We start from the raw sequence: 18,669 nt of genomic DNA, 5'->3' as shown, positions 1-18,669 counted from the left end.
CTGGCCGCGTCCCGCAAGGGACCATGTATGGTTATTATACATGTAATACACGATTTCAAAAAAAAAATTTGCAACATCATTTTCTTTTGGTTTGACAACAAATACTTCCTGCAGAAAAAAGGCACAACTATGGGGGCCAAGTTTCATGTCGAAATGGGAAGATCAATTTATTTGCAGCAAACACAAGTGGAGGGCAAATATAATTTCTTTTTACAGATATTTTCATGATCTGTTTTTCATTTGGAAAGGAAAAGAGGAGGATCTTAATCTTTTCTTAAATAATATAAATAACAATGGAATGAACATAATTTTAAATTCCGTATATAGTACACAATATATAAAATTTTTGGACCTAGAAATATATATAGAGGAATAGAATATTAAAACAAAAACGTAATTCAAGGAAGTTGATGCAAATAATTTTATAGATCAAAAGAGTCGCCACTACAGTCCGTGGTTGAAAGGGGTACCAAAAAGGTCACTTGCTACGTATAAGACATAACTGTACTGAGGTAGATGCGTACAAGGAACAAACTATAATTTTCAAACAAAGGTTTCTAGAAAAAGGTTATAAAGAAGATTTATATTGATAGAACTAGACTCCAAATAGAAAATGTGAACAGGTTAGATTTATTGGAATAGAAATAAATTTTGAATGCCCCCCCAATTATTTTATATTTTAATTTTTAAAGTCAAAAGAAGTTATGAAAATTATTAAAAAAACATTGGCACATTCTATTTATGGGTGATGTCATTATTTTTAGGTGTACTCCAAATTTAAAACAAAAATTATCTAAAAGTCATATAAGAGACACAAAAAAAAAAGCTCCTCAAATACATTCTACAATAGTAAAAAAAAAAGTGGGTTTCTACGGCTGTAAATGCTGCAATGCATGTAAGGTAACGAAACAACGAAAATTTCCTGTGGAGAATTTTATATCACACAGTAATGGAAATAAATATGATCTAAAAATATTACGAACATGTCATTCTACTAATGTGATATATTTATTAGCTTGTCCATGTGGACTTCAACATGTAGGCCGTACGTCACGTAGAATAAATGAACACCTTCGCAATATAAAAAAAACATTCAGTATCGAAACATTTTTTAGACCATCATAATAAAAATCCAGAAGGCTTAATTTTTTATGCTATAGAGGAAGTACAGAGATATTGGCGAGGTGGTAACTGCATAAAAAATATGGGACAACGAGAAATGAAAAGGGTGTTTGAATTGGGGACATTGAAACCAGAAGGGTTAAATACGGAGTTTGATCTTTACAACGTTTTATAATCTTCTCGTTTGATGTGGTAGAGTGTATTCTAATATCTTTATATTTATATATTTTTATATATTTCTATACATCTTTTGTAGCTTTTTCCTTTACATTTATCCTCACACCTCTAGGCATTGTGTACAGCACCTCGTCGGGTATGAAAGAAAGTTTTTGCATTTTATCCATACAATTAGTGTCTGATTTTTACCCATATTCCCGTAACACATTTATAAAATGTATATTTTACAAGTTATGTCACTAATTACTCACATTATGTTGGCTGTAAAAATGATTCGCTAGAAACCTGAGGTATATATTGTTGAATTTTTTGTCCCTCTGCCATTGAAGATATTAAAGCACCGGCATCGATAACAGGGTTACCTGTATGGCAGCGATAATAAAAATGTATCTGACATGAAAATATCCCAAGTAAGTTATTCAAGTCCGTAAAATAAGGTATTTGTCCTGAAAACATGAATGATGGAAAGTCTAATTTATTCTGCGGTAGATGACTTGTCCGCAGTATCAGGAAACATGGCATTTACAGAAAGAGGGATTCGGGGATCACTGGATTCCCCGCATACGCTGGTGTTCGTCCGTGGCTCTTTTTAGAGGTGGATATAGGTGGTAGCTTGCCACTATTCGGACCTGATGCATGCGGGTTCTTTGGGGCGTGCGGACCCTTTTATTGGTAAACGGGACTTTGTGCCGTGAATGAGCAGCGGCCTCTCGATGTATTTCTGGATGACCCATTTCTCCTCTTTCGCAGTCATTGAATCACCTTGATCCAGCTCTAGAATGTCTTCTAAGTGATCCATACAGACAATACCTACGCAGGGACAAACAGTAGACTTTAGAATCATCACAGATGGAAAACATGCACGGCTTCAAAGTAACAGTAGAAGCAGACACTGGTCAATGTAACCGAACGTGTGAAATGCGCAGGGGTTCCATTTCAGATGCAATTATATGGGGAGCTATCCTAAAACCATGGGGGCCGTTAATGAATTCCCTGGTCTAGAAGGACGTATATCCCCTTTTTATGGATATAATTCAGCAATAGCTGAGGCTCTGTCTCTGTATCAGTAAAATCTGAACCTTCTCACCTCTGCCACGGGATTTTGCTGCTGGTTTCACGATCCAGATGTTCCGGACGCCATCAATGTCCAGCTGCGGATTCACTGCTTTTAACTTCTGCAGCACATCGTTGCACCGAATCACAAACAGATCCGAGTCTTCAATCGCAGCCCCATCACTGCAACAATAAAAGGGTACAGCTCACAGTCAACAAACAAACAAGAATCAGGTCTTAACGCTACATGTTCGCTCGTTATGTTATTATGGTTATGATAATAGGTAATAGATCGGCGCCGTGCGGCGTCACTTACTGGATGATATGAAAGTAGCTGCGTAAAAACTCGTTCCGCGATGCTTCGGTGACGGCGGGAGTCTCTGTATCAATATCTCGATGTTCCAATGTAGCGAGATACGATTCGCAGGCCTGCAGGGCAGTGACGATAACCTGAGCCGGGACGCGGTTTTCTGGGTAGAAGAAGGAATGCAAAATTACATTAATTAATTGCAGCTTTTTGCATTTTCATCAGTATAATAGTCCTAGATATTCAATTAAAATCAAAAGACTCTTGACGCATAAGTGCTCTCTTTTTCACGTGGATTGAAGAAGAGACCACTGAGTTCCAGAAAGCTTTTATAACTTCTTTTTTTCTACGCTGGTCTAATAAAAGATGACCAGGGACGGATCGTCCTAGCGGGAAATCAGTCGCCCTGATACCCCGCTGTTCATTGGGATGCGGTGTATCGTATGATTGTAAATATCACATACCACCAAACATACGTTTTATTAAACCCCACTTACCGGTCAGACTGATGGCGCTCCTGTGGTGACCTCCTGAAACCAGCTTTAGGATACTCTGGGCAGCAGTTATCCAAAAGTCGTCTAATGGGGGAAAAAAAGAAATTTTCACAAATGAATAGCAATATACGCGGCTGCGATCTACACGATGTATCGGTGCTCTAGAATTACATCCAGATCTGACCCACGTATCATAATTCAGAGAAGACACGGTTATCACGATAAGTATTCTTACCCATAAATGCTTGTTTCTCGTCGACATCCGGTCAACAAATGATTTTCTAGAAACCTGAGGTATATATTGTTGAGTTTTTTGTCCCTCTGCCATTGAAGATATTAAAGCACCGGCATCAATAACAGGGTTACCTGTGTGGCAGCGATTATAAAAATGTATCTGACATGAAAATATCCCAAGTAAGTTATTCAAGTCCGTAAAATAAGGTATTTGTCCTGAAAACATGAATGATGGAAAGTCTAATTTTTTCTGCGGTAGATAACTTGTCCGCAGTATCAGGAAACATGGCATTTACAGAAAGAGGGATTCGGGGATCACTGGATTCCGCGCATACGCTGGTGTTCGTCCGTGGCTCTTTTTAGAGGTGGATATAGGTGGTAGCTTGCCACTTTTCGGACCTGATGCACGCGGGATCTTCGGGGGATGTGGAGCCTTTTGTTGGTAAACGGGACCTGTGGATAAAAGGAATAAGGATGTTTTTAGCAAAAGCTTGAGTCATGTGACTTTTATTTGGTTATACTTGACAATTATGCCCTAAAGTTGTTCTCTACACCCCAAAGATGAAGATCATGAAAAAGTGTTACGATGGGGTAGCAACTAGGAAGCGTTTTCTAGGAAAAGACTTCATTCTTTTAAAGAAACTTGAACTATTGAAAAGCATTCTCTAACACGTCTTGAATAGCCTTCTAGATACAAATGCATCAAATAACGGAAGCTACTGTCTTCTTACCTGTTGTTGCCCTTTTGTCAAGGATCTGTAAGACATTAGAGTTAAGGCGGGGGTTCTTTGCATCCATGCAGCCTCTATCTCTGAGTCCGGTGGAATGATGCAGGCGTAGCGGCTTCTCAGACTGGGGCAGTTTAAGGTCAATTGGTAAATGACCATGGGAGGCAGATACTCCTCTCCTGTATAATCTACCACCGTATACCTGTCCTGTCTCATGTTTACGGTCCATTCTAGGTGTTTTAGGTGGCGTCGGAGTTAATGTTTTGTTTTCTCTCCCGAGTACCGATGTCTTTGGCCTGTTCGATGACCCAGTTGACGTTGACCTAATTCGAGGTTCTTGCCTGGCCTGAGAAGGAGCTGTTGGGACTCTTGCCTGCACCATCGCTGGAGAACTCTGTCTTATCCTCTGAGCAATCCCCACATTAACGCCGCCACGGGAAGGTCTCTGAGGAGGGGGACGTGGCATCTTAATAGCGGATCCAACCACATGTACATTTCTTCCTTTGTAATGGGGAACATCTACAGGAGCCTACAAGAACAAAACACAGCAAAACATGGTTAAAGAATGTGAAAGGGGTTTGTGTTGTAAAACATGTTTGTCCTGTAAAGCACATTAACCCACAGACCAAGTGTTGGGTTAACAAAACATAGAAAGGATACTCAGTTAGGGCAATACCTGTTTATAGATGAGCTCGAATGACCCCACATCCGCTTTTGGATCACGTCTCCGATCTAACACCACCTTCAGAGTGTCCTCCTGAACAGCAGGACAAAGCCTGGTGGTCACTGCCGTTGATGGTTCCATGGTTGGACTGGCGTTAATCTCAATTAACCAGGGTTTGAAGTCCTCTCCAAACATGAAATCTGCCCCATATAACTCAAAGCTGTTCTTCCGATGCTCCACCAGATCCTGGGAACTTTGAATAGCATGGATGATGGCAGATTTCATCCCTGGCACAATCACCTCCTTGTAGGCGCGACCTTCTCCCGTTTTCTCCAGATATTTCTGAAACTCGTAGGAGGACCACATGTTGTTCGCAGGTATCTGCGGGTGGCGGCTCCTCGAGTTCTCGTAGTTCTTTTGTATGGAGTTATTGCAGAGGTGTATGGAGCTGTAGTAACAAGAGAAGACATTTGATGGTATTTAGCTTTTAGGCTCAAGTCAATGAAAAAACACATGTTTAGGTTTAGGCTGTATGTTACGGGACGTTGGAAACGACCTTTCTCTAACATTCACAGCAAAATGCCTTAAATGCTCTATTTTATAAGAAACTATACGTTAATAAAATACTTAAATAACGTTGATTCCATCGCTAACTTACCTGTCGAGATTTTCCAGGGAGAATGTCTGCGATGAGAAGCGAATGTAACACTTTTTGTAGAACCAGATTGTTAAAGGGTTCCAGTCGGTCACCAGAAACCACTGGCGCACATCGAACTTTGTGCCGTGAATGAGCAGCGGCCTCTCGATGTATTTCTGGATGATCCATTTCTCCTCTTTCGCAGTCATTGAATCACCTTGATCCAGCTCTAGAATGTCTTCCAAGTGATCCATACAGACAATACCTACGCAGGGACAAACAGTAGACTTTAGAATCATCACAGATGGAAAACATGCACGGCTTCAAAGATGCAATTATATGGGGAGCTATCATAAAACCATGGGGGCCATTAATTAATTCCCCGGTCTAGAAGGACGTAGAATTTCGGTACTTTTTCCCCCTTTTTATGGATATAATTCAGCAATAGCTGAGGCTCTGTCTCTGTATCAGTAAAATCTGAACCTTCTCACCTCTGCCACGGGATTTTGCTGCTGGTTTCACGATCCAGATGTTCCGGACGCCATCAATGTCCAGCTGCGGATTCACTGCTTTTAACTTCTGCAGCACATCGTTGCACCGAATCACAAACAGATCCGAGTCTTCAATCGCAGCCCCATCACTGCAACAATAAAAGGGTACAGCTCACAGTCAACAAACAAACAAGAATCAGGTCTTAACTCTACATGTTCGCTCGTTATGTTATTATGGTTATGATAATACATGTTCGCTCGTTATGTTATTATGGTTATGATAATACATGTTCGCTCGTTATGTTATTATGGTTATGATAATACATGTTCGCTCGTTATGTTATTATGGTTATGATAATAGGTAATAGATCGGCGCCGTGCGGCGTCACTTACTGGATGATATGATAGTAGCTGCGTAAAAACTCGTTCCGCGATGCTTCGGTGACGGCGGGAGTCTCTGTATCAATATCTCGATGTTCCAATGTAGCGAGATACGATTCGCAGGCCTGCAGGGCAGTGACGATAACCTGAGCCGGGACGCGGTTTTCTGGGTAGAAGAAGGAATGCAAAATTACATTAATTAATTGCAGCTTTTTGCATTTTCATCAGTATAATAGTTCTAGATATTCCATTAAAATCAAAAGACTCTCGACGCATTAGTGCTCTCTTTTTCACGTGGATTGAAGAAGAGACCACTGAGGTCCAGAAAGCTTTTATAACTACTTTTTTTGCTATGCTGGTCTAATAAAAGGTCCAACTTATTACGATGGCCAGGGACGGATCATCCTAGCGGGTAATCAGTCGCCCTGATACCCCGCTGTTCATTGGGATGTGGTGTATCGTATGATTGTAAATATCACATACCACCAAACATACATTTTATTAAACCCCACTTACCGGTCAGACTGATGGCGCTCCTGTGGTGACCTCCTGAAACCAGCTTTAGGATACTCTGGGCAGCAGTTATCCAAAAGTCGTCTAATGGGGGGAAAAAAATAGATTTTCACAAATGAATAGCAATATACGCGGCTGTGATCTACACGATGTATCGGTGCTCTAGAATTACATCCAGATCTGACCCACGTATCATAATTCAGAGAAGACACGGTTATCACGATAAGTATTCTTACCCATAAATGCTTGTTTCTCGTCGGCATCCCCGAGTCGGTAACAACGGGGGAAAAAGGCGTCGGGATCAGCGGCAGCGAACCAATGTAGATTTCTTAAATTCACGCACAAGCCGACCTAGAAGAAAAGTCATTCATTTTATTTTCTCATTTCTCATCCGAGACTAAATTATTAGCTCAGTCGAGTGAGCAGAGATAGATACATTCAGCGTGTTTCACCCCAAAAATAAGCAGCCGCCAGATCTTTCTGTGTAGGGAGTGTTTCCGGAACAAGGGGGGCAAACAATTACCTACAGGTTATTTAGGAATAATATAGTGGGGGCAGGGCAGCTCCCCGGCGTGGCTCACCTTGGTTGTGATCGCGGCGGCGTGTGCGTAGTGGTTCATCATCTGATCCTTTTGTTGGTAACGACTCTCCACCGAGTCGCGTCTGACTGTCCACAAAAAACTGGGGTCTTCGTCGCGGACAAGCCATGACTACATGGGGAGGAAAAACACGCCACGGGTTACATACATATATATACATATATATTACCAAAGGTTATTCAAAGCACCCAAAGAACTCAAAGCCACAACAAGAGGGAATGTATAACGGATACAGTTATTCTTATCCGCCTTCAGTCTTTAAAAGGGCCCCAAAGATGATTAAAGTAGAGATAAGAATCTGTCATTTCTGTTAATATATAAATGAAATATTTACCGCAAGCTTGTGGGAATCCTCCAGATCACTGTCAACGTCGTTCCAACTTCTGACGCCTTTATCCTTGTCTTTCTTGGGACGCTTTGTAAGGTTGGGGAGCTCGCGCTCAACCCATCCTCGCTCCCGAAGACATGCGCGGATCACTGGGTACGGGCCGTGGATGGTGAAGATCTTTCTCTCCTGTACGGAGGGGGGGGGGTGTTAATGCACTTTGAAATATCATACTCTGAACACGCTACATTTTACATACATGTGAAAAGCATCAGCCTTCCTCAGAATAAATGAAAATGAAACATTTTTTAAGTCCAAAACAAATTAGAAATTGTAACAAAACGAGAAACATATCAATTAATCCAGAAATAAAGTACTGTTGGGATGAAATGTGGCGAAATCACCATGGAAACCAGTTTGTGACATCATAGACCTTAGAGTTCTAATTTAGAACACAGATCATACAGCAACACCCTGGGCCTCATAATGTATGGAAATGTTTCTATAGATGACTTTCTGTATATAACATCATCTAACTAAACCAGTTACAGTGACTTCTGCTGACCTTCATGGCGTTATCCGCCAGGAGCTTGGCCTGTTTCAGTTGATCCGGATTGACGCTCGAGGGAAGGGTTCCTTTCAACGGACGCCCATTAGAAGAAGATGTTATTATCTCTAGAGAAACAAAAAACAATAAAATTATTTCTATTTTGCCTTTTAAATGACACTCCGTGGAATAATTCTGTATATGAGTATACGCGTCGGTGTAAATATATCCGTAGATAAGTATTTATTATGTATAGCGGTAGTAAAGTATTTAGTAAATACAGTACAGATCATGTGAATAGAAATGAATCCTACCTGTTACGGGTATTCCTTTCCCAGTGGGATTCCCCCTTCCTCTCTGCGATTCAGAAGAAATCTGGGGGAAAAACAATTGAAAGCAAATTAAAACAAACAAAAAAAATCCTGATGATTAATAAAATAGAAAAACAGAGGGAGGGGAGGGGTTAATGTTTCACTATTGAATGTATAGATTATTTGAAATAATAAAAGTGAACGGTACCTTCTGCACCACCATGGTGGCGGCTGTCTCAACCGGTAATGGGAGTATGTTGGACGCTCCAAATATGTGTTCTTTTAGAAAGAGACACACAATCCACCGGGATACAGGGTAAAAACACCCACCTGCGTGGGTATGACGGGTAGTTCCGGACTCAGGCTTGGCCCAAGTTCGGGGGATCACTAGCTGTTTTTGCACAAACACTAGACACTATCCAATCGCGTTCAGTTTGTAACTGACACTGGCGGCTCTGCGGAATGCCGCCCCTTTTATTGTGGCTTGTGTGCATTGTGACATCACAGACAGCAACATTCTTCTTGCATCAGCAACATTGCCCCTGCAGTCTGAGGTAAACCAGGACCATTGTGACATCACGGGCAGCAGCATTTCACCTGCAGTTTCTTGTGGACATTTCCCAGGATGTTTAACCCCTTCAGTGCCAGCGTGATGTGCAGATATGTGAAGATATAATGCAGGTTTGAGGAGGAACTATCTGTGCACTGATTGTACCCCCAAACTCTACCCTTTACTTACAGCCTATTCTACCCCCTTACTGTGCCCCCTTTCCTACTGTCTTTTATTTATTATACCCCCTTAATTGTACCCCTGCCCTATTGAATGCAGCAGTATTATACCCCTTGTCTTACTGCCTGTGGATTCTCTGCACCTCATGGATACCCCTAGGAACGTAGTGGAAAAATTATTCCAAGCCCATGCTACCAATAAATGTGTATTTATACCTAAATGCATAATAAATCTAGATGATGACGGATAAATATTGTCTTGGATTTTCCAGCCTTTCTTCCCAAAGTGAACCAAAGTGTATAAATTATTATCAGTGAAAGTTTTTGTCTATAATATTCCCCAACTGCGTCTAGATTGTAAGCCTGTTTGAGCAGGTCCCTTATCTTTCATTTTTCTGGGTGGAAATGATTATGTCGTATTTGTTATAACTTGTTTACCCATTGTACAGCACTGCACAACATGACGGCGCCATATAAACCATAAAATCATAATGACTTTTCTTCCAAATCACAGGTTTTTATTTTTTTAAGAGATAATATGGGGGGGGTACAGAGAAAAGATAGGAATTGGAGGTTAGTAGCATTAAACACCACCGACGAAGTATAATGGCTTCAGGTTAACACAAGGCTTGGGTCTTCATTGAGTAAATGTCTTATTAAAGACTTCTTCTACATTCATACAAAACTTCAAAAAACAACAGCGATCCTAGACGAACCTAAAGAAAAGGAATTGCAAAACCGCTGAAAATGTGTTATATTTGTTAATTCGCTTGCCCGCTAGAGATGAGGCATCTCTCCCTCTCACATTTTCTGGGATGCTTGCTAGTAATTACAAGTTGTTGCTTTTTCTGGGGTCATACAGGCTTAAATAAGATGTTTAGCATTTTTTGGCAGCATTCCACATATCCACTACGGTACTGTACATCTTCCATACATTACATGAAACAGAAATCTTGGGGGTCCTGTGGACTTCAAGGTTCTTCTCTTAGAGGCTGTTCCACATATCCACCACCTTCTCATTAAAGTAAGTCATCCTTATATAAAGTAAAACCTTATTAAATTAAATAAAAATCTCAAGAGGAGCATAATAATTCTGTAACCATCTCAGTGTCTGTAAGAAAAGCTATGCATTAATGTATCTCTACAGCCAAGCAAGGAGTATATTATCATTTAGAGCAGCTTGTATTGCAGGCACTGTGTGCGCACTACATGCCTCTACCCTTTACCTGTGGTTTTTTTTCTATGCAGCAGGACATTGTCTCACATACTGACCCCCCCCCCCATCGTGGCCTCTACATCAGAGAAATCAGTGGAGATGAGAAAACGGCTGGTGAAGGTGAGTGGCCAAGTGTTGGGAGGGTAAATACAAAGTAGAGAGAGGGTGCAGGGGCACAGACAGTACCATGGGACAGACGTGTTTTTGGCCTTAAATGTTATTTTCTAAAATCCATGTTGGACCTCGTGTACAAGTCTTATGCCTACTGAAATCAGGAAGGTGTAGTGAGTTATGGTGAAGGTTGGGGCAGATCAAATTCAAGTGGGGCCCTGTGGCAACATTGTTACACCCTACGATGACAGTGTATTAGCAAGGCATTGGCTATTCAGTAGGATCACTATGTTAGCTTTCTAGAACTTTTTTGTTCAATTACAAAACAAATCTGCTAGAACTGTAAAGCTCCAGACAGTATTATAACCCCCTTAATCATATTTACGGGGGCAGGAAAGGAGCCACAGACAAAGCTAGAGGAAGCATCAGGCGAAGCAAATCTTAGTGTTTTCAGGATGTCTAAACATAACCAAGGTGGCCTTCAGATAAGCCAGCATAGAAAGAAAATCTTTACTTATGTTATAGGAGCAGAGACAGGCTAATCATTGGATAATTTATAGAACAGAACACAGTTATTAAAGTTTTACATGCATATTTATTAATTTGCTTATTTTAATGCTCTGCATTAAAGCATTCAGTAGATACGGGCTTCCTTTTGTAGGATTTTCCTTATTATCTCTCGTTAATTTATATAGATTTATATAAAGATCTGCTAAGGCTTTGTTTTGTTTTTGCTGATTTTTTTTTAATTTGATAAAGTGTCCTCTGATGACAGCCTTGTATGCGCACCAAATAGTTTGTACAGGAATATCTTCTGTTAGGTTTTCTTGGAAAACAGTTTTAGTTGTATTTGAGATATATTCTTTATTGGCCTCACTATACAACATAGAGTCCTCTAAGCACCAGGTTGTTTTTGATGTATGTATATTTTTACCGTTAAGCTCAAAAAATATTTGGCTATGGTCAGACCATACATTCTCTTTGATATACGTTTTTTCTATTAATTTTTGTGTAGAGAGGTCACCTAAAATTAGGTCAATTCTGGAATAGGAACAGTGTACTTTAGAAAAATGTGTATACTCTCTAACATCTGGATGCGATAGTCTCCATAGATCATACAAATTATTTTTTCTAATTTCATTAGTCAGTGTCCTTGCTTCTTTTTTTAATCTTGTATCTACTGTGTTTGATCCCATTAGTTTTTTATCCAGATCTGCGTCTTGAACACAATTGAAATCCCCTGTTATCAAAAGATTGCCTTTTTTAATTTTGTCTATTTTCGTCATTATTTTGGAGAAAAGATTAGATGGAGCCTTATTAGGTAGATATAGATTTACAAATGTAAACATTGTTTCATTTATGTTTACTATTAAGATAATATATCTACCCTCTTTATTTTTCTCCTGGTATTGAATATCTATATTTAACGCATCAGAAAAAATAATTGCTACTCCCCTTTTTTTTTGTGTCAAAGAGGCATGAACAAATCTTGTAAAAGGTCTGCTTCCCCAATTTCTATTGTCGTTATCTAACCAGTGAGTTTCCTGTAGGAAAGCAATGTCTAGTTTTTCTTTTTTCAAAAAAGCATATATTCTATTTCTTTTAAATGATGTGTTCAAACCCTGAACGTTTACTGATACGCCTTTAATCATCTCTTGTAAGATGTATAAAGGAAATTTTTTTCTTGATCTCTCTTATCCATAGCCTTCCCGCACTCTACTGACCACTTCCATATAACAAAAGACATAAAAACACAACATTTAAAAACAAGAACTTTGAATATACACTCAATGGTTCTTTCCAACACATTTGGCCTGACTCTTCCTATGTTAGTCATAGCTCTGCGATAATTTACTGAATAAAGATCAGTAAATTCGGTCCTGAGGTCTAAATATAGAACTCATGGCTGGGGAGTTTTTTCTTAGGGTTGTGGCAATAGATGGTAAAAAATATAGACTGTTCAGACATGGAGATGCTCATTCGAAAAACAAAAACAAAACAAAACAAAAACTCTTATCATATAATTTTGTTATGCAATAATCAAGGTTTAATAATAAATTGTTACATAACAGTAATAGCAAAACATAACCAATACTCCCCTATTAGGCTATATTTACTCAATAAGATTCAAAAACGTTATTAATAGTATTTTGGATTGGGCTGAAATTTTAATGATAATAATATTACGTATCTACATTATAGTATATACTACGATTGCAGCATAAAGTTATGTCCCCATCCTTTGCCAGAGGAAAAAAAAACAAAAAAAAACAAAACAAAAACATAATTAAATAAAAGCAATAATTGTGTGTAATAAAGACAATAAACAGCTCATTTTATAATGTGTCCTGAGTGAAGTGCACTTAACTATGCATTATTTAATAACTGCCTCGTAACAGTGACTGTGATACCTATAGGAAACCCATCAAGACATTTCTAGCTTCTTCTAAATATTTTATATTAATATATAATAAATATAATAATTAAATAAAAACACTTTTTTTTTTAATGTGATAAAGGCAATAGCCAGCCCGTTTTATAATGTGTAGTGATATGCACTTAAGAGTCAGGTATTTAATAACAACCTCATAGGGTGACTGTATACACTATAAAATACCCAGCAAGGCTTTTTTTTAGCTTCTTTTAAATATTCTATAATAATATGTAAAGTGTCTTATGACACAAATAGAAAACTTGTGTAAATATATATATAAAAAAAGGGAAAAAAAAATAAATAATAAAAAAAAAATTTCTTGGGTTTCTTTTCCTTTCTCTTTTCTTTTATAAAAAATTGTGTCGTGAGTAAAGTGCACTTAACTATACATTATTTAATAACTGCCTCATAGCAATGACTGTGATACCTATAGGAAACCCAACAAAACATTTTTAGCTTCTTCTAGATATTTTATATTAGTATATGTACTAGATATGCACTTGACAGTCAGGTATTTAATAACAACCTCATAGGGTGACTGTATAAACTATAAAATACCCAACAAGACTTTTTTAGCTTCTTTTAAATATTTTATAATAATGTGTAAAGTGTCTTGTGGCACAAATAAAAAACTTGTGAAAATATATATATAAAAAAGAAAAACGGGCTTCCTTAGTTCAAGATCCATGAGCAGAAACTCACCTTTCTTGTTTATGATGGAACTTCATCCTGGACCCAGAATTAAGAGAAAGACTACAGGTGGCCAGACCTGCTTATAAAACAAAGTATCTTGGGATAATAGAAATTCCCTGGGACAGAGACATTCTGGGGAACAAGCATACTTTCGGGAAAAGACCAATTTTAGGATGTTTTATTCTGAGAGTCCATCTATTCTGAAGAGAAAGACGATCCTAAGAGACGCTCCTATGAAAACCTACACTGAAGTTCTGTAGAGAAGGTCCAGGTAAATGTTTTCGTCACACAATCCCTAACGAACAAATCTTGTAAGTGGGTTTTTTTCTTTTTTTACAATATTTAACACATCTAAGGTGGAAAAAATCATCATACTGAACTTGACGGATGCGGGTCAGTAGAGATTGGGTCCCCTGACAGTATCTCACTGACTGATCACAGGTTGTGAGGGTATGCGCTGCGGTCCTTAGGGCAGAGCGGTCATGGAGCTTCAAACTGCGAGCACAGGGCTCTCTGTAGGAGTCCTCTGAGACGCAGGTGTAAAAGAATAGGTGATGTCAGAAGTGACATCACATGTCACTAAAATAAGCATACAATATGATTGGTGCTATGCACTGTACAGCCACTCAAGGGTGCAGTTGGGAGCCGTACCAGAAGAGGTAACATTTCCACCATAATCATCACGGTCTCCAAGATTGTCTCAAAAACTGCTGAGAGCTAAGTCTTTTCTACCCCAGATAGCATAGCAGCTCGTCTGATTGTATGTGTGTATGTATGTATATATTTTCCGTGGCTGGGTTAATTTCCATGATAAAGAACAGCAGGTGTGTATATAACGCAAACAAAAATGAAAAACGATACAGGAAGACAAGGCATTTTATTGGCAAATAAGACATTTCAACATTCCAAATTGATAAAAATACCATGAACATACAGATGTGGCAGCCGTTATGTACCATTATCTACAACATAATAGAAGCTACAAGCCTTCAGAACCTGGATTTAAATGTCTGCATTAAGACCAGTAGCATCTCTTTAGAGTTTAAGAATAAAAGCCAGCCTGTACAACATCCAAGTTTAGTAGGTTCCACAGTCCACGTGAGATTTGTGCAGAATATTTCAGATAAAAAGCTAGACGGAACCTGGCTGTCAAACCCAAAATCCAATGTACATAAAAAAATTCTTAAAGCAGCTTTTTAATTCCTCATTGGAGAAAAACAAACATAACATGTTTTATTAAAATAAAAAAAAACTTTTAAAAAAATCAAGACTGAAAACACACAATATCCCTGAACTTTTTAACGTGGCTTTGCAAGAAAGGGCCGGATGCTCTAAGAACTGGAGTCCTTGTGCCAATTTTTAGAGCATTCCCCGTTTATCTGCCTCAGGGGGGGTAATTTCCAATAAGGCACTCTAGACAGGGGCAAACATTGGTAGGGCATGAACTGGGTGAAGCTACAGTCTTTGTCTGCCTTCAGTATTGGTGCCTAGGGGTGCCTATGAAACGCTAGCCAGCCCCGGCTACACTCATAAGCAGACATCCCCAACCGACCCCAGCAGTAGATGTAGTCGGTACTTTCCCTTGGCAAAAAATTATATATAATCTAATTATCTGTGATTGAGTAATAAAATAATCCATCAATTAAAACCATATTCTATAATGTAAGTTTTCTTAAGAAATAAAAAAAAAAAAATTAAATCCAGCCAGGAAAATGTAAGCCCAGCCCGAGTGGTTTAGTTTTTGGGAACTCCAGCAACGACTTCAGACTCTATTCCACAGTGGTCTTCCCCACGAAGTATCTTGAAGAAGCCTGCAAGACAGCATTAAGTACAGATAAGAGATCTCCCGGGGGGGTATTAGAAGAAAGCAAAGTCACACTAGGGCAAACACTTCCTCTTATGGGGAAAAAAAGGAGACTAACGCTGTCACAATGGTCCTTTTTCACCAAGATGTTCTATTAGATCTTCATTAGAAACAGGGGCTAGAATATTCAATGACTCCCCAATTCCTCCTGCATCAGTTTGCCTAGGAATATGGAGAGTGGTGATCGATACGTACCATTGGCACCCCAGTCTGTGTTCAAGGAGTTTGCACACAGCCAGTAGGGGGTGCCATCCTCTACACCCCAGCCCAGGATCTTAATAGCATGTCCACCGAGCTCCTCTCCTGTCACGTGGCGGTATACACCTGGGAGAAGGCAAGGAAACGAGTGGGGAGGAAGGAGAAACCACTTTTATATACAGATAGTAGCCATAGAGCTTTAGAATAAAAGTGGTCTTTAAAACAAAATGAACATGTTTTGCTTGAGACAAGAAGAGGAGTTGAAACTCACCTGATTTGTACAGCGGGAAGTCCGCGTAGACCAGGAACGCTCCTTCCACAGGCCCATTCTTGTAGATCTCTGCCATGATCTCTTCCTGACTGCTTGGGACGCTGTAGGAGTCGACACCTGCAAGCCAAGTCGATTTACCACATCTGGTTAACACCGTGACAGAAGTGTTACAAGGGGAGAAAGGAGGGCTTATTCAGACTATGGATAACCATCATAATGTAACCCTTGAGGGGGTCTGGGACAGTCTGACCATAGAGGTCCTTCAGTTGGACTCATAGGGCAGGGGGGCTGGCAGTCAACAGGGCTTCAAATACAATCACTCACCAAAGTGCTTGTCACTCTTGTAGGACGGAGAGTAACCATCTTCACACTTCCGCACACATTTTGGAGTCTCCCCCTCCTCTCCTTTGCAGGCAGGACGGGAGCCATTGACGTGATGCTCGCAGGGAGGGATAGAGTAAGGCCTGCAGCCTGCGCAAAGAACAAGAATGGTATTATCAGACATGCAAGGATTTCACTTTACTGGGAGGGTGGTAGAGTGGCGCAGCCTCCCAGCAGAAGTGGTCGAGGTTAATTCAGTGTGGGGATTTAGACGTGCATGGGATAGGCATACGGCTCTTGAAGGCAAGATCAAGTGCTGATTAAGTGTTGAGCCTTTCCGGACTAGCTTAGTAGTCTTTAGCGAGTGCGTATCCACATGTACTCTCTAAACAATGTTTCGATGTGTGATCCCATGTAACAGCGGGGTGGGGAATTGCCGCGTGACATATCAGAGCGCATTGGGTTTATCTACTTACATGGGAGTCATACAAGCCTCCAGCAACAAGGCCATCTTCAGTCCAGTACTGCCACGCACCGCTGGGGTATCCCCCATTACATCTAAGGAAGAAACGTTTCCAACATCAAAATGTAAACGCAGCCACACTGCATACAAACTGATTAAAATACACTTCTGTTTCAGCCCCCATGTATTTGCTCTCCTATACAATCTACCACCGTATACCTGTCCTGTCTCATGTTTACGGTCCATTCTAGGTGTTTTAGGTGGCGTCGGAGTTAATGTTTTGTTTTCTCTCCCGAGTACCGATGTCTTTGGCCTGTTCGATGACCTAGTTGACGGTGACCTCATTCTAGGTTCTTGCCTGGCCTGAGAAGGAGCTGTTGGGACTCTTGCCTGCACCATCGCTGGAGAACTCTGTCTTATCCTCTGAGCAATCCCCAAATTAACACCGCCACGGGAAGGTCTCTGAGGAGGGGGACGTGGCATCTTAATAGCGGATCCAACCACATGTACATTTCTTCCTTTGTAATGGGGAACATCTACAGGAGCCTACAAGAACAAAATACAGCAAAAGATGGTTAAAGAATGTTAAAGGGGTTTGTGTTGTAAAACATGTTTGTCCTATAAAGCACATTAACCCACAGACCAAGTGTTGGGTTAACAAAATATAGAAAGGATGCTCGGTTAGGGCAATACCTGTTTATAGATGAGCTCGAATGACCCCACATCCGCTTTTGGATCACGTCTCCGATCTAACACCACCTTCAGAGTGTCCTCCTGAACAGCAGGACAAAGCCTGGTGGTCACTGCCGTTGATGGTTCCATGGTTGGACAGGCGTTAATCTCAATTAACCAGGGTTTGAAGTTCTCTCCAAACATGAAATCTGCTCCATATAACTCAAAGCTGTTCTTCCGATGCTCCACCAGATCCTGGGAACTTTGAATAGCATGGATGATGGAAGATTTCATCTTTGGCACAATCACCTTCCTGTAGGCGCGACCTTCTCATCCAACGTCAAAGAAATAACAGGAAGACAAAGACCATCATCATATCCATCGCATTATAGTTTAATGTCACAAAGAAAAAAAAAGTGACTGTTTCTGCGCTCTCCCCTTCCCAGCAGCACCTTATTTATGTGATTTCCCATACACATGCAAATGTGAAATTTAAACAGAAAAAAAATAAAAAAAATACTGTATATAGAGTACGCTTAGCATGTATCTATTGACAAAAATAAAAATTATATATATACACAACCTGTGTGTGTTTTGATTCTCAACGGTATCTTGGTGTATAATATCTTAAAATAAGAGAAAAAACAAAAAGCACATAATGGTGCAGTAAATCAGAAAACAATATGTTGATCAAACAACCATTGCACTCTCATGCTTCATAATCAAAGTAGGCTCCTCAAGAGATCTTTTCCGGGGATTTTGTCTCCAGTAAATGATACAGGAACTCCGGGCTCCGTTTCAAAGGACAGCTTTCCACATCTCCAGACCTCCGTGATAGGAAGGAAGAAAAAGACCGTACTCTAATAAGATAAATAAATATTTGTTCCAATTCGTTAGAAGTTTTAAAATCCATCCGCTAAAAGTTTAAAATCCGCCCGCTGCGCGTTTCACTCCGTAGAAGCTGATACTGAGAACAGCAAGTTAAAATACTATTTATACACTCAGCCCCCCAGCGCAGCATACCGTTTATACGCTCAGCCCCCCACGCAGCATACTGTATATACACTCAGCTCCCCAGCGCAGCATGCCGTATATATACTCAGCCCCCCACGCA

General features: G+C 40.0%; 2 protein-coding genes across 2 annotated transcripts; both read right to left on the bottom strand.

Annotated features, from left to right (window-relative positions):
* Nucleotides 1–1,918: 1,918 nt before the first annotated feature.
* On the bottom strand, nt 1,919–8,806 carry LOC149281529 (tubulin tyrosine ligase 3-like). Its single transcript, XM_089499242.1, has 15 exons — nt 8,792–8,806; nt 7,735–7,914; nt 7,383–7,511; nt 7,038–7,152; nt 6,805–6,885; nt 6,301–6,454; nt 5,908–6,056; nt 5,438–5,681; nt 4,792–5,227; nt 4,489–4,644; nt 3,723–3,840; nt 3,157–3,237; nt 2,669–2,822; nt 2,387–2,535; nt 1,919–2,109 (listed from the first exon to the last, which is right to left on the bottom strand). The coding sequence occupies exons 1-15, from the start codon at nt 8,804–8,806 to the stop codon at nt 1,919–1,921; spliced, it is 2,352 nt and encodes a 783-aa protein (XP_089355368.1).
* A 6,694-nt stretch (nt 8,807–15,500) lies between these two features.
* On the bottom strand, nt 15,501–17,116 carry LOC149281528 (cathepsin B-like). Its single transcript, XM_089499241.1, has 6 exons — nt 17,103–17,116; nt 16,893–16,978; nt 16,424–16,570; nt 16,100–16,216; nt 15,826–15,954; nt 15,501–15,577 (listed from the first exon to the last, which is right to left on the bottom strand). The coding sequence occupies exons 1-6, from the start codon at nt 17,114–17,116 to the stop codon at nt 15,501–15,503; spliced, it is 570 nt and encodes a 189-aa protein (XP_089355367.1).
* Between the last annotated feature and the right edge of the window lie 1,553 nt (nt 17,117–18,669).

Source organism: Sceloporus occidentalis, unplaced genomic scaffold (assembly GCF_023333645.1).
Source record: "Sceloporus occidentalis isolate IW3139 unplaced genomic scaffold, rSceOcc1.0.p SCAF_131, whole genome shotgun sequence".
NCBI lineage: Eukaryota > Metazoa > Chordata > Lepidosauria > Squamata > Phrynosomatidae > Sceloporus > Sceloporus occidentalis.
The sequence above is the reverse complement of the archived record's forward strand: the minus strand, read 5'-3'. Positions and strand labels throughout refer to the sequence as shown.